Source organism: Mustelus asterias, chromosome 15 (genome assembly GCF_964213995.1).
Source record: "Mustelus asterias chromosome 15, sMusAst1.hap1.1, whole genome shotgun sequence".
Classification (NCBI taxonomy): domain Eukaryota; kingdom Metazoa; phylum Chordata; class Chondrichthyes; order Carcharhiniformes; family Triakidae; genus Mustelus; species Mustelus asterias.
In genome coordinates, this window is record NC_135815.1 from 3,511,409 (window position 1) to 3,525,971 (window position 14,563).

At 50.7% G+C, this 14,563-nt stretch overlaps 1 protein-coding gene across 1 annotated transcript; it reads right to left on the reverse strand.

The window, feature by feature from the left end:
- Positions 1–1,707: 1,707 nt before the first annotated feature.
- Positions 1,708–13,655, reverse strand: fuca2 (alpha-L-fucosidase 2). The gene is made up of 7 exons (XM_078229376.1): positions 13,415–13,655; positions 12,160–12,347; positions 10,689–11,028; positions 8,274–8,484; positions 3,808–3,998; positions 2,590–2,698; positions 1,708–2,482 (listed from the first exon to the last, which is right to left on the reverse strand). Exons 1-7 carry the CDS (start codon positions 13,612–13,614, stop codon positions 2,342–2,344), a joined length of 1,380 nt encoding a protein of 459 aa, XP_078085502.1. The 5' UTR covers positions 13,615–13,655; the 3' UTR covers positions 1,708–2,341.
- Between the last annotated feature and the right edge of the window lie 908 nt (positions 13,656–14,563).

A 14,563-nucleotide genomic window follows, 5' to 3' on the forward strand; every position in this document is an offset into this window, starting at 1 on the left:
GAGACAGAGCGAGAGACAGAGCGAGAGACAGAGCGAGAGACAGAGCGAGAGACAGAGCGAGAGACAGAGCGAGAGACAGAGCGAGAGACAGAGCGAGAGACAGAGCGAGAGACAGAGCGAGAGACAGAGCGAGAGACAGAGCGAGAGACAGAGCGAGAGAGAGACAGAGCGAGAGAAACAGAGAGAGAGACAGGGAGAGACAGACAGGGAGAGACAGACAGAGAGAGAGAGACAGAGAGAGAGAGAGAGAGAGAGACAGAGAGAGAGACAGAGAGAGAGACAGAGAGAGAGACAGAGAGAGAGACAGAGAGAGAGACAGAGAGAGAGACAGAGAGAGAGACAGAGAGAGAGACAGAGAGAGAGACAGAGAGAGAGACAGAGAGAGAGACAGAGAGAGAGACAGAGAGAGAGACAGACAGAGAGAGACAGACAGAGAGAGACAGACAGAGAGAGACAGACAGAGAGACACACAGAGAGAGAGAGAGACACACAGAGAGAGAGACAGAGAGACAGACAGAGAGAGAGAGAAAGACAGAGAGAGAGAGAAAGACAGACAGAGAGAGACAGAGAGAGAGACAGAGAGAGAGACAGAGAGAGAGAGACAGAGAGAGAGAGACAGAGAGAGAGAGACAGAGAGAGAGAGACAGAGAGAGAGAGACAGAGAGAGAGAGACAGAGAGAGAGACAGAGAGAGAGACACACACAGAGAGACACACACAGAGAGACACACACAGAGAGACACACACAGAGAGACACACACAGAGAGACACACACAGAGAGACACACACAGAGAGACACACAGAGAGACACACAGAGAGACACACAGAGAGACACACAGAGAGACACACAGAGAGACACACAGAGAGACACACAGAGAGACACACAGAGAGAGAGACACACAGAGAGAGAGACACAGAGAGAGAGACACAGAAAGAGAGACACAGAGAGAGAGACACAGAGAGAGAGAGACACAGAGACAGGGAGAGAGACAAAGAGAGAAACAGAGACAGAGATGGAGAGTGAGAGGGAGAGAGGTGGAGAGAGAGGGACATAGAGAGACAGAGAGCAACAAAGAGAGAGAGTGACGGAGAGCGAGAGAGAGAGAGAGAGATCGAGAGACTCAGAGAAAGAGACAGACGGAGAGAGAGAGATAGAGAGAGAGAAGCAGAGACAGAGACAGGGAGAGAGAGACAGAGACAGGGAGAGAGAGAGACAGAGACAGGGAGAGAGAGAGACAGAGACAGGGAGAGAGAGACAGAGACAGACAGAGAGAGAGACATCAGCAGTCACAATGAGAGGAAATAACATAAGCACCAAACACGCAGCCTGAGGACGGGGTAACAGCTAAAGATGTCATGTGGAAAGAGGGGTGTGTGTGGGCGTGTGGGTGTGTGGGTGTGGGCGTGTGGGCGTGTGGGTGTGGGCGTGTGGGTGTGGGCGTGTGGGTGTGTGGGTGTGGGTGTGGGCGTGTGGGTGTGTGGGCGTGTGGGTGTGTGGGTGTGGGTGTGGGCGTGTGGGCGTGTGGGTGTGGGCGTGTGGGCGTGTGGGTGTGGGTGTGTGGGCGTGTGGGCGTGTGTGTGTGGGCGTGTGTGTGTGGGCGTGTGGGTGTGGGCGTGTGGGTGTGTGGGCGTGTGGGCGTGTGTGTGTGGGCGTGTGTGTGTGGGCGTGTGTGTGTGGGCGTGTGGGTGTGGGCGTGTGGGTGTGTGGGCGTGGGCGTGTGGGTGTGTGGGCGTGTGTGTGTGCAAGTTTAAAGAACATTTATTGAGGAGTGTATTGCTGAACTCAGTGTGTGTGGCCCATGAACCCATATTTTCTAATGAATGAATTTGAAAACCTGCATTTTTGTGTCTAAACAAAAGCCCAAAAAGCAAACAGACGCCCCCAACAAATTTAACTTCGCTTCCCAAAAAGAGCCTCAAAAAATATAGATACATTGACCCCCCCTACCTGGTCAGAGCCACACTGACTGGCTGGGGTCTCAGACAGGAGATAAACAGCAATGCAGCCACAGCACTGTGCCCTACAACAGCTTTCTACATCTCCACCCTGGCAAAGAATCAATTGCAGCCACACTTCCCACGACGAGTGTGATATTTTATACACGTGTCGATAGGGATAAGGAGATAAAAGGATTAATTGTGCGCCTTCGCCACAGCAACAGAATCATTTTCAACATCTGTTTAAAATCACAATTTTTTCAGTAACTGAAATTTCTAAGGTCCAAAGTGAAAAGTAAAGCAAATTAAGTGAAAAAGAAAAGGAATGAAGTTTGTCCCATTGCAGACACCAGCCACACAGCGCAATAACCCTTGTAGATTGTCACAGGATCCTGCTCGATTTCATTAAGATGTGTTACTGAGTTTCAGCGTCCAAGCCCACTGACAGGGTCGTTGTCTGATGTTGACTTTGGGAAGCATCACCATGAGTCCCTGATCCCCAAACTGCTCCCATTGCAGAGGCTCAGAGTATCCAACAAAGTTTACCTTATGAGTGAAAATGACACACAAGTATAAACATAATGGTATGAAAGTTGTGTCAAGCTGTGATTAATCAGCTATCACGAGATGATGTATTGTTAAGTAATTCAAACCTTTGTTTTTCCCGCTGTAACGCGGGGAGCACCAAGAACCAGAAATCCCAGGTCTGGCCAGGTGAGGAATACCGCATAAACCACTCCTTCTTCAGCTGCAGACGTGTACCTGGCAAAACAGATAACCCACATTCAGGAACTGGCCTGACAGCATCTGATCTCACACACTTTGCACGGGAAAGGATGCTGAAGGAACCGGTGCCATCTCCAAGGCTGGAGACCAAAGGCATTCACGAAGCTGGAACAAAGGCAGCTATGTGGAGTCAGGCCACAGATCAATCATGATCTCATTGAATGGTGGAAGAGGTTCAAGGGGCTGAATGGCCTCCTCCTGTTCCTATGAAAGGTAAGCAGATTAAAATGCTGGGACAGAGAATTGGTTGAAAGGATGCTTAACATGTCACCCTGTTCCATGGATTCGTCTTTTGTTTCTATCTTTAGAATGCAGTCTTGCAATCATAGAAATCATAGAAACCCTACAGTGCAGAAACAGGCCATTCGGCCCATCAAGTCTGCACTGACACAATCCCACCCAGGCCCTACCCCCATATCCCTACACATTTACCCGCTAATCCCTCTAACCTACGCATCTCAGGACACTAAGGGGCAATTTTAGCATGGCCAATCAACCTAACCCGCACATCTTTGGACTGTAGGAGGAAACCGGAGCACCCGGAGGAAACCCACGCAGACAGGAGGAGAATGTGCAAACTCCACACAGACAGTGACCCAAGCTGGGAATCGAACCCGGGACCCTGGAGCTGTGAAGCAGCAGTGCTAACCACTGTGCTACCGTGCCGAAATAGATCAGATTACACAGCAGGATTCCAGTACAGAAAGCAATTAATGGCCAATTAAACTGTTTTAATGATGTAGGTTAGGGGATAAATATTGATCTGTGGACCAGGGAGAACTCACCAGCTCTCCTTTTAATCATGCCATGAGATCGTAAATGTCCACCTGAGAGAGAGGGACCTTGGTTTAGTGTCTCAACTGAAAGACAGCACTTCCGACAGTGCTGCACTCCCTCAGTACTGCAGCAGAATGTCAGCCTGGATTTTGTGGTCAAGTCTCTGGAGTGGGACTTGAAAACACAACCTTCTGACTGAAAAGCGAGAATGTTACCCAATCAGCCTTGACTGAAACCAATGTGTCGCACACCTTCTGAGTGACATTCTGTCTGGACCCCTGCCAATGCTGCTTTCTTTATGACCCTACCACACTCCGGGAGTGACGGTGTCGTTTTGCCTTCTCCAGGTCTTTGTACTGTATATGGCTTCTCCGTTTACTTGTAACCACTGCCCCATCTGCTTTAGCCTCTCTGCAAAGACAGGGAGTATCCGTCCATCGTGAGTGGGCCCAATGTTCATCAGGAGGTTTCCACCACAGGAGACGGTTTCAACCAGGGTCTGAAAGAAGAGAACAACGAAAGTAGCAATACTCTTTACAGATAAACTTCAGTCAACCTAGTCTCACGCAGCTTAGTCATGGTCCTCTCAGTGAAACTCCTCATTAAGACGTGATATCACAAGAAGAATGTTCGTAGTCACCTAGTGTTGTTACAATCCCAGTTGGTGTTATAACTGGATGGGAAGATCCCAGAATGGAACCCTGGCTCAAAGGACCAGGGGTTACCTCGGCATCCTTTCCTATGCGAAGTGTGTGAGGTCAGATGCTACGATTCTGGGGGCATGGACCATGCAAAGGTCCACTGACCTCAGGTGGGAGTTTCAGGTTTCGGGGCAAGTGGGGTCAGAAAATCCTGCCCTATAGCTTTTACTTTTTTCAAATATGGAGGAACAGAGTCACAGGATCGCTCATTAGTTTTAACAACAAGAAGAAAACATGTATTAAACATGAAAAGTTAGACTATGATCCAGTTCTCCTTTACTACCCCCTTAGCTTTTCCAATATCCATGGATTTTCAGGTTAACACAGATTGCAACATATACCACAAGCAACAATGGCCTCAGTAACAGAGACTGGCTGTGTCAAACCACACTCTCCGATCTGAACCCAAGTTAGTGTCTGTGAATTCCTCCTCGGAATCCCCCCACATGAGAATTTCCAAACTCGACTCCCAAAAGAAAATGCTTTGAAATCTCCTTTCACACGAATGTTTTCCATCAGCGGTTTACATTCCAAACTCCAGTCCAGGTTTTCCAAATTACTCTTTCAAACAAAGCTGCCATTCCACTTTTAATAACAAATTCAGTATCCAGGGTTTACAACTCCCCCTTTGGGATTTTTTTTATCTCGACTGCTGTACAAACTGTCCACAATTGCTTTAACTTTCAGATTTCCAGCCTCTATTAAAATGGCATCAAACTTTTGATTTACCTCTGAAGTCTTCTTTCCCACTTTAGCTCTGGTTGCTGCAAATGTCGCTTTCACTCACAACACCTTGGGCCAAATGCGGGCAATTGGGACTAGCTTAATGGTAAAAATTTCACAGCTTGGATAAGTTGGGCCAAAGAGCCTGTTTCCATGCTGTAAATCTTTCGCTTGAATTCTCCTGAACAATATCTTTGTCTTAAGAAGATGTAAGTTAAGAGACCGTCTTTCTGTCCCAATTCCCTGGTTATCTGGTTCTTTGGAAAGTTTCCCTCTTTGCAACTCCCTTGTCCTGTCCAACTTTTCCTAGCAGAGTTGAGAGATGTTCACTTCCCAGTGTCCTGTCTCCAATTGCAGACAAATTCAGCTAAAAACTAAATTCAAAAGCCTTTGTATCTGAAAAGGCCCCCAGTTGCTAAGCAACAACTTCTACTGCTGACAGTCTCTATTCACTCTTCACGCCATATCCTTCTCTAAACACAATAGAAGCACAGTTTGAATTGAACCAGCCCCCACATATACAAACACCTTTGTCCAGCCTGAATCTAACTATAGGTTGTATCTTTCCTTCCACAGAAATATTAAATCAAACCTACTTAAACTATACCTTTATTCTAATGTTTATCAGCTCAGTTAGCTGGTTCATGATGCAAAGCAATGCGAAAGGCATAGGTATAATTCCTATATTGGCTGAGGAATGGTACGGTGGCACAGTGGTTAGCACTGCTGCCTCACAGTGCCAGGGTCCCAGGTTCAATTCTGGCCTCGAGTCACTGTCTGTGTGGAGTTTGCACATTCTCCCCCGTGTCTGCGTGGGTTTTCTCCGGGTGCTCCGGTTTCCTCCCACAGTCCAAAGATGTGCGGGTTAGGTCGATTGGCCATGCTAAATTGACTCTAGTGTCAGGGGGATTAGGAAGGTAAATGCGTGGGGTAACGGGAATAAGGCCTGGGTGGGGTAATGGTCGGTACAGACCTGATGGGCCGAATGGCCTCCTTCTGTACTATAGGGATTCTATGATTCATGAAGGCTCATCTTCTCAACCTAGCCCTTAGCCTGAGATGTGGAGATCCTCAGATGTAAATCACCACTAGTTATCTCTCTCCCTCTAAGCAGAGAGCAGCCTATGGTCATCTGGGACTATGGTGACTTTAACATTTCACCAGTTTTTAGTTTAATTTGATTCCTGTATTTGTGAAGAAAAAGTTAGAATTTCAATTTGGCTTCTTGTTAAATAAAAGCGCCAACAAGCCTATGTTTAGTTTCACTTTAAACTTTGCCTGCACTGTAATTAAGGATTTGTGACATAAAAGCAATTACAGAGTTAAAATCTAATGAAAGTGAAAGTTTATTTATTAGTCACAAGTAAGGCTAACATTAACACTGCAATGAAATTACTGTGAAATTCCCATTGTCGCCTCAGTCCGGTGCCTGTTCGGGTCAATGCCGCTGACCAGCACATCTTTCACAATGTGGGAGGAAACCGGAGCACCCGGAGGAAACCCACGCAGACATGGGGAGAACGTGCAAACTCCACACAGACAGTGACCCAAACCGGGAATCGAACCCGGGTCCCTGGCACTGTGAGGCAGCAGTGCTAACCACTGTGCCACCCTGCCACCCACTATATGTCTCTGTGAAAGTAAAAGCATAGCTGGGGTGAAGGAATAGTGTAATATAATTCATCTTTTCTTGTTGAATAAAGGGTTTATTCTTTGGTTAAAAGTTAATCGGCAGTCTTTGACTCTGTTCAATGTTGCTAAACCAAAAACAAAAGTTAGTGTCTGTCGCACCAGGGTTCCATCCTGTCTTCTGACTGCCCAATATTAACAACAGCTGGGATTTTAACACCTTGCCCTAACATCTTAGTTCAAAGGGATCTTATCTGTCCATTTGAGAGGGTAAACAAGACTTCTGTTTAATGTTTCATTGGACAGGCAGCATTTTGGACAGTGCAGCACTCCCCCAAATGCTGCAATTGTGTCATCGTGACTTTTGGTGCTCAAATCCAGGATGTGAGCACGAGAATCAAGGCTGACGTGTCACACAGACAGAAATGTTTAACATTTGCAAATAGACAATAAGGCAGTCAGAGGGACTGAGATTTTCCATGGAGATAGTGCCCTAAAGGCCAGACAGAGAGTTAGGGAAAGACCGCCTACACTAACCCTGGAAACCACGACTCTATTTCCCATGGCGCAGGCAAATAGTTGCCTGCAGTTGTGGCGTCTGGCCCTGTGAGACAGGATGTCCCACCTCCCACAGGTTCTGGCCAATTAGAGGCTGGCAGCTCTCGATCTCCAGCACCACCATCGAGGTGACCCAGAATGCAGGTAACCCAAGTGTCAGAGTTTACCAGGACCAAGCGGGCAGGCCCTGCCGATGGAGGTGGTTTGGGAAGTGGATTGTGAAATTAGTTAGAATCCATAAAATCCCCACAGTACAGAAGGAGGCCATTCGGCCCATCGAGTCTGTACCGACCACAATCCCACCCAGACCCTATTCTCGCAAAACCACGCATTTACCCTGCTAATCCTCCTGACTCTAGGGTCGATTTAGCATTGCCAATCTATCTAATCCGCACATCTTTGGACTGTGGGAGGAAACCGAAGCACCCGGAGGAAACCCACGCAGACCCCACGGGGAGAACGTGGAGACTCCGCACAGACAATGACCTGAAGCTGGATTTGAACCTGGGACCCTGGCGCTGTGAGGTTGCAGTGCTAACCACTGTGCCACCGTGCCACCCTGGTAGAGGGGGTGGGCAGGGGGGTGGGGTGGTTCTTCCAGTAGGGTGAGCCTTGCCATTGTGTGAGGATCTCCTGGGGAGAACAGGAGAAAATACCAGGAACAAACAGAGAAAATGCTGGAAATTCTCAGCAGGTCCGACTGCATCTGTGGAGAGAGAATTGAGCCAATGGCTGGAATTCACCAGCCGTTCACACCCCACCGCTGCCAGGGGACAGGAAATTAGGCGCTCAGCCAAATCTTCATTCACTGCAGCAGAATGAGAGAATCCCTTCGGTGTAAACGGCCAGACAATCCCGCCCAACATTTCGAGTCTGGAGACTGGGCCATCCAACCCTTGTTTCAGATTCCAGCATCTGCAGGGTTTTTTTTTCACTAAAACACCAGCGGCTGGTGAGGTCCTTTATTGGTCATTAATCGGCCACATCAGGCCCTCAGTTGGCCTAAAAACAAGCAAGCCACTCACCACCGACGCCGCTGCTGGTATAAGCAAGGCAACAGGCACAGCAAACCCTCTACTGGCCCACTCAGAGTTACACCCCCCCTCCTGTGGGAGGATTCCAGGAGTTCCAGACAAACAGAGAGAGACACGGGTAAGTTTTACCTTCACCAGTTGTTCTATTGAAAGATAATCTCTGAGTTTTGCCTCTCTCCTGTACCCCCATGATTTGCTGTCTATGGTCATGCAATTCTCCCACTTGTGGGCCAGGAGGTGTCCTGGGTTATACCGATCAGCACATGTGTAGTAGCCGCCGTGTTTGCAGATTGTGCCGTAACCCCAGCGGTCATTAGTTACAACCGTCTTCCCCACTGGGCTAGAATAAGAATAACAAATTAGAGATTAAATGTGTCTCATCAAAGGATTCAAACACTGTAAATACAACATTCCTCAACCTCAGAAACAAAGTGAATGAACCAAATCAGAAATTCACCAGATTCATGATCACATTCACTGACACTGACAAGAGATTGCTATCTCTCGATGAATTTGGTTCAAAACTTGCAGCAGGAAAAACTGTCGGGATCTGCGGCAAGTGAGGCGGGTGTGAAGGTGGAGTGAGAGGACTAACTGGATTGGCCTTCAAATAAGCCGGAACAGACTGGCTTGATGGGCTGATTCCCACATTCTGCACTGCACTGGTTCTAATAAACTGAGCTCCCATTCTCTGGAGCATTAGGCTAGGTCTTGGGTTGCTACGTCCAGTAACACCATCACTCTACACCGCCGTGTACATAGCCCCCTGCAAGACAACAGCACAAGTGAATGCTGGATCCTCAGGAGTGGAGAGGGCGTATGGGGGCTGGGGGAGAGTGGTGGGGATGGTGGAAGGTGGGGGTCTGTGGGGCTGGGTGGGGGAGTATGGAGGGGTTAGCATGGGGGCTGGGAGCTGGGGGGTTGTTGAGCGGGGGGGCTGGGGGTGGCAGGGGGTTGGGAGGTGGGTTCGAGCGAGGAGGTTGGGGGCTGGGTGGGGGAATATGGAGGGTTGTTTAGTGAGTGAGCTGGGTGGGGGTAGCGGGGGGGGGGAGCTGGGTAGGGGAGTCCAGGGGGGGTTAATGGGGGAGGTGGGAGCTGGGTGGGGATCGTGGGGGGTAGGTGCTGGGTTGGGGGTGAGGGGGGGGGAAGTATGGGGGGGTTAGCACGGGGACTGGGAGCTGGGTGGGGATAGTGGGGGCTGGGAGACTGTGTGTTCAGTGGGGGTAGCAGGGGGGTGGGAGCTGGGTTGGGGGTGAGGAGGGGAAGTATGGGGGGGTTAGTACGGGGGCTGGGAGCTGGGTGGGGATAGTGGGGGCTGGGAGACTGTGTGTTCGGTGGGGGTAGCAGGGGGGTGGGAGCTGGGTGGGGTAGTGGGGGTGGGGAGACTGCGTTCAGTGGGGGTAGCAGGGGGGTGGGAGCTGGGTTGGGGGTGAGGAGGTTGGGGGCTGGGTGGGGGAGTATGGGAGGGTTAATGGGGGGACTGGGTGCTGGATGGGGGTTGCACGGGGGGTGGAAGCTGGGTTGGGGCTGGGTGGAGGAGTATTGGGGGGGGGGGGGGGGGGGGGAGGGGTGCTGTGTGTTGGGTGGGGAGTGGGAAGGCTGGTTCAAGTGTCAGCCTCAGAACTCCAGCAAAGACAGACCACAACATGGTGCCATGACATTATTCAGGAGAAATAAAATCCTTTTAGCCGATTGCGAATCTCCTGCTGCTTTCAGACCTTTCTCTTCCCAAAAGATTTTACCCAGAGGGGGAAGTTGACACATTCCTGACGAGCAGGAATTATCATGTGATGTAGTTCTCATTAACTCCAGCTTCATATACACAGACACAGAGACAGGGGGCAGTCATGAGCACAGAAACAGGAGGTAAACCAGGAGTGTACAGGTCCTGGACAACTCCACGTTTACGACAGTTGTCTCGATTGGGCTGTGGATGTGATCGGGGAGAGGAAGGGAGAAGGCCAAAGCACGGGAGGCTCCATCAGGATCCCACTGACCTCCTGCTGCTTCAGCATAGAACCATGGAACCCTGACAATGCAGAAGGAGGCCATTCAGCCCCTTGAGTCTGCACCGACTCTCTGACAGAGCACCTTACCCAGGCCCAGCTCCCGCCCTGTCCCGTAACCCCATGCATTTACCTTGCTAATCCACCTAACCCGCACATCTTTGGACTGTGGGAGGAAACCGGAGCACCCGGCAGAAACCCACCGAGGCACAGGGAGAACGTGGAGATTCCACACAGATAGTGACCCGAGGCCAGAATTGAACCCAGGTCTCTGGTGCTGTGAGGCAGCAGCGCTAACGACTGTGCCACCCTTAAAAGAGGAGGTTTAGTATCAAGGCATGACAGGAAGCAGTGGGATTGAAGGAGGAAAGGCCACAGGATGAGAGGTAAGAAGGGAGTGGGATCAGAGGGGGAAAGGCCATGGGATCAGTGCTGGGCTAATCAGTGTCCTTACTTTAACTATCCACTCCTGCCTGGTTTCTGCCACGTGACAGGAGTTGGAGTGAGCGATCATTCACTGATGTACGCAGGTCAGTACCTGTGGTTATAAAGCCAATCCAGGAAGCCAGTGCTGTTCCAGTAGCTATCCGGCGCATTTCCATCCCCATCAGACCACAGGATTTCTGGCCGGTATTTGTTGACAATTTCATACAGCTCTGGCAGGCTCTTGGTTGTGGGGAACTTGTTGGTTGTAAACACATTGGCGGCATCCTCCAGGAAGGCGGGATTAAACCACTCAAAGAGCGAATGGTAAAGGCCAAATCTCAGCGTGGTCCTGTTTCGAACAGCCTCAGCGAACTCTCCAACAAGGTCACGGTGAGGACCAGTATCAATCGCATTCCAGTTCCAGGAATACTTTGAACCCCACAGTGTAAACCCTAAATAAATCACACAAATCAGATCAGCAACCTGAAACATTGACTCTGCGGCTCCCCACAGCCGCTGACAGACCAGCTGAATATTTCCAGCTTTTTGTTTTTATCGTACAGAGAATCGTCACTATGGATTTTTGTAAATAGCAAACTGAGTTTGTCCAAAACACCCGAGCAAATAGTTGTCTGGGCAGAGAGGGAGCTGGGCAGAGAGGGAGCTGGGCAGAGAGGGAGCTGGGCAGGGAGGGAGCTGGGCAGGGAGGGAGCTGGGCAGGGAGGGAGCTGGGCAGGGAGGGAGCTGGGCAGGGAGGGAGCTGGGCAGGGAGGGAGCTGGGCAGGGAGGGAGCTGGGCAGGGAGGGAGCTGGGCAGGGAGGGAGCTGGGCAGGGAGGGAGCTGGGCAGGGAGGGACATGGGCAGGGAGGGACCTGGGCAGGGAGGGACATGGGCAGGGAGGGACATGGGCAGGGAGGGACCTGGGCAGGGAGGGAGCTGGGCAGGGAGGGAGCTGGGCAGGGAGGGAGCTGGGCAGGGAGGGAGCTGGGCAGGGAGGGAGCTGGGCAGGGAGGGAGCTGGGCAGGGAGGGAGCTGGGCAGGGAGGGAGCTGGGCAGGGAGGGACCTGGGCAAGGAGGGAGCTGGGCAGGGAGGGAGCTGGGCAGGGAGGGAGCTGGGCAGGGAGGGAGCTGGGCAGGGAGGGAGCTGGGCAGGGAGGGAGCTGGGCAGGGAGGGAGCTGGGCAGGGAGGGAGCTGGGCAGGGAGGGAGCTGGGCAGGGAGGGAGCTGGGCAGGGAGGGACCTGGGCAAGGAGGGACCTGGGCAAGGAGGGACTTAGGCAGCAATGCCCACATCCCATGAATGAATAAAGAATAAGAAACAATGATTGGAGGCCTTTCTATTCCTGCACCTCTTTAGAATTGGACCATCTACCACAGACCAATGAAAAATAACTCTCATCTGAAGATGCAAAACTGAGAAATAACAATCAAACCCACGTACTGTGTTCAAATTAAACTCAATGGGTGGAAGGCCATCTGACCCTCACACACTCCATGTGAATCTCTAACCAATTTGCTCCTTTTGTGATGGTTTGCTACCCCGGGGTAATGTGTCTGGCGTCAGTGTATTGAATAGTCTGTTACCTTCGTGGTGTTTGGAGGTCAGGACCACGTACTTTGCTCCAGAGGCGCTGAGGAGATCAGCCCATTCTGCTGCATCGAAGAAGGTCGCAGAGAACATGGGAGCAAAGTCAGCATACGTAAATCCCAAAGGATAGTTCCTTTCCATAAACTCCACATAGGGCTTCGATTTTTCTTTTTGCCAGTAATACCTAAAATCAAAACACAAATAAACAAATTCCTTTAATTTGCCGAGTGTGGTGATTGGTGCAGTAATTTCCACTTACAGACATTGCCAATAGAAAATGACCACCAACCAAAACCTCATCACAGTGAGTGACCATTGGCCACAACCACACCAGTGAGTGACCACTGACCACAACCTCACCACAGTGAGTGACCACTGACCACAGCCACACCACAGTAAGTGACCAATGCCCACAACCTCACCACAGTGAGTGACCACAACCTCACCAGTGAGTGACCACTGGCCACAGCCTCACCACAGCAAGTGACCACTGACCACAACCACACCACAGTAAGTGACCACTGACCACAGCCACACCACAGTGAGTGACCACTGGCCACAACCTCACCACAGCAAGTGACTACTGACCACAGCCACACTGCAGCAAGTGACCAATGACCACAACCACACCACAGTAAGTGACCACTGACCACAACCACACCACAGTGAGTGACCACTGGCCACAACCTCACCACAGCAAGTGACTACTGACCACAACCTCACCACAGCAAGTGACTACTGACCACAGCCACACTGCAGCAAGTGACCAATGACCACAACCACACCACAGTGAGTGACCACTGACCACAACCTCACCACAGCAAGTGACCACTGACCACAACCTCACCACAGTGAGTGACCACTGACTACAGTCACACCACAGTGAGTGACCACTGGCCACAACCTCACCACAGCAAGTGACCACTGACCACAGCTACACTACAGCAAGCGACCAATGACCACAACCACACCACAGTGAGTGACCACTGACCACAGCTGGACAATGACCAGTAACCACTGTCCAGATGTAGTCAGGCCTAAGGAACTCCGGCTCTGCGGACTTGTTTATTGGATGCTGGAGAGAGAGAGGAGGTTCCGGTTGTGAAATACAAATGCAAACACGGAAATAACAAAGCAGCTCTGATAATCAGGTCAGTATCTGAGAGACAGAGACAGTTCCCAGAGAGAGGGGGCAAAGATTGCTGAACTTTGCCATTGACATGAAGCTGTCTTTGAATGTTGTTCACTCACCAGAACCATTCGCTGCCGAAGCTGGGCACTGAGAACACCCCCCAGTGAATGAAAATGCCGAACTTGGCTTGGTCATACCAGGGGGGCAGGGGGCGAGAGTCGATGGAGTCCCAGCTCGGAGCTGCCAGTGTCTGGGAGCTGGGGCTGAGAGAGAGCCAGCTCAGAGCCAGGGACCAGCAGCAAACACTGTAGCTCAGCATGGCAAACAGCAGAAGTTGCAAAAAGCCCCACTGCAACCAGGAAATGCGAGGGAGGAGCTGGGGCAGCTCTGTCCAAACCATTTCCGCTGTGTCCCAGCAAGAGGCTGCATTTGGATAATGAATGGGAAGCGAGCTTTGAAAGTGCTGCACAGCTCACATTTCACTGTTGCTGGTTCAGTACAAACTCAGAATCCCTACAGTGCAGGAGACCATTCGGCCCATCCAGTCTGCACCGACTCTTACCCAGCCTTACCCTTTAACCCACATATTTACCCCGCTAATCCCCTAACCCATATGTCCTGGGACACTAAGCTTAGTAAGGAGTCCAACAACACCAGGTTAAAGTCCAACAGGTTTGGACTTCAACCTGGTGTTGTTAGACTCCTTACTGTGTTTACCCCAGTCCAACGCCGGCATCTCCACATCAACACTCAGCATAGCCATTCATGCTAATCTGCACATCTTTGGACTGCTGAATTTTAGCAACAACTGTCTCCCCGTTTGGTATCAACTGTCCATTCCAGGATTGGGGTGGCACAGTGGTTAGCACTGCTGCTTCATAACACCAGGGACCCAGGTTCAATTCCTGGCTTGGGTCACTGTGTGGGGTTTGCACATTCTCCCCATGTCTGTGTGAGTTTCCTCCGGTTTCCTCCCACAGTCTGAAAGACGTGCTGGTTAGGTGCATTGACCCAAACAGGCGCCGCACTGTGGCAACTAAGGGAATTTCACAGTAACTTCATTGCAGTGTTAATGTAAGCCTTACTTGTGACTAATAAATAAACTTTAAGATAAGATTGTGCACACCTTGCTAAAATTGAACACTGTGGCATCAACAGGAGACCATTCAGCCCCTCTGGCAAGTTCAACCATTCATTTAGACCGTGGTTGTCCTGCATCTTAATTCCATTAATTTGCCAGTGAGATTCCATCTTTATACATTTACCAA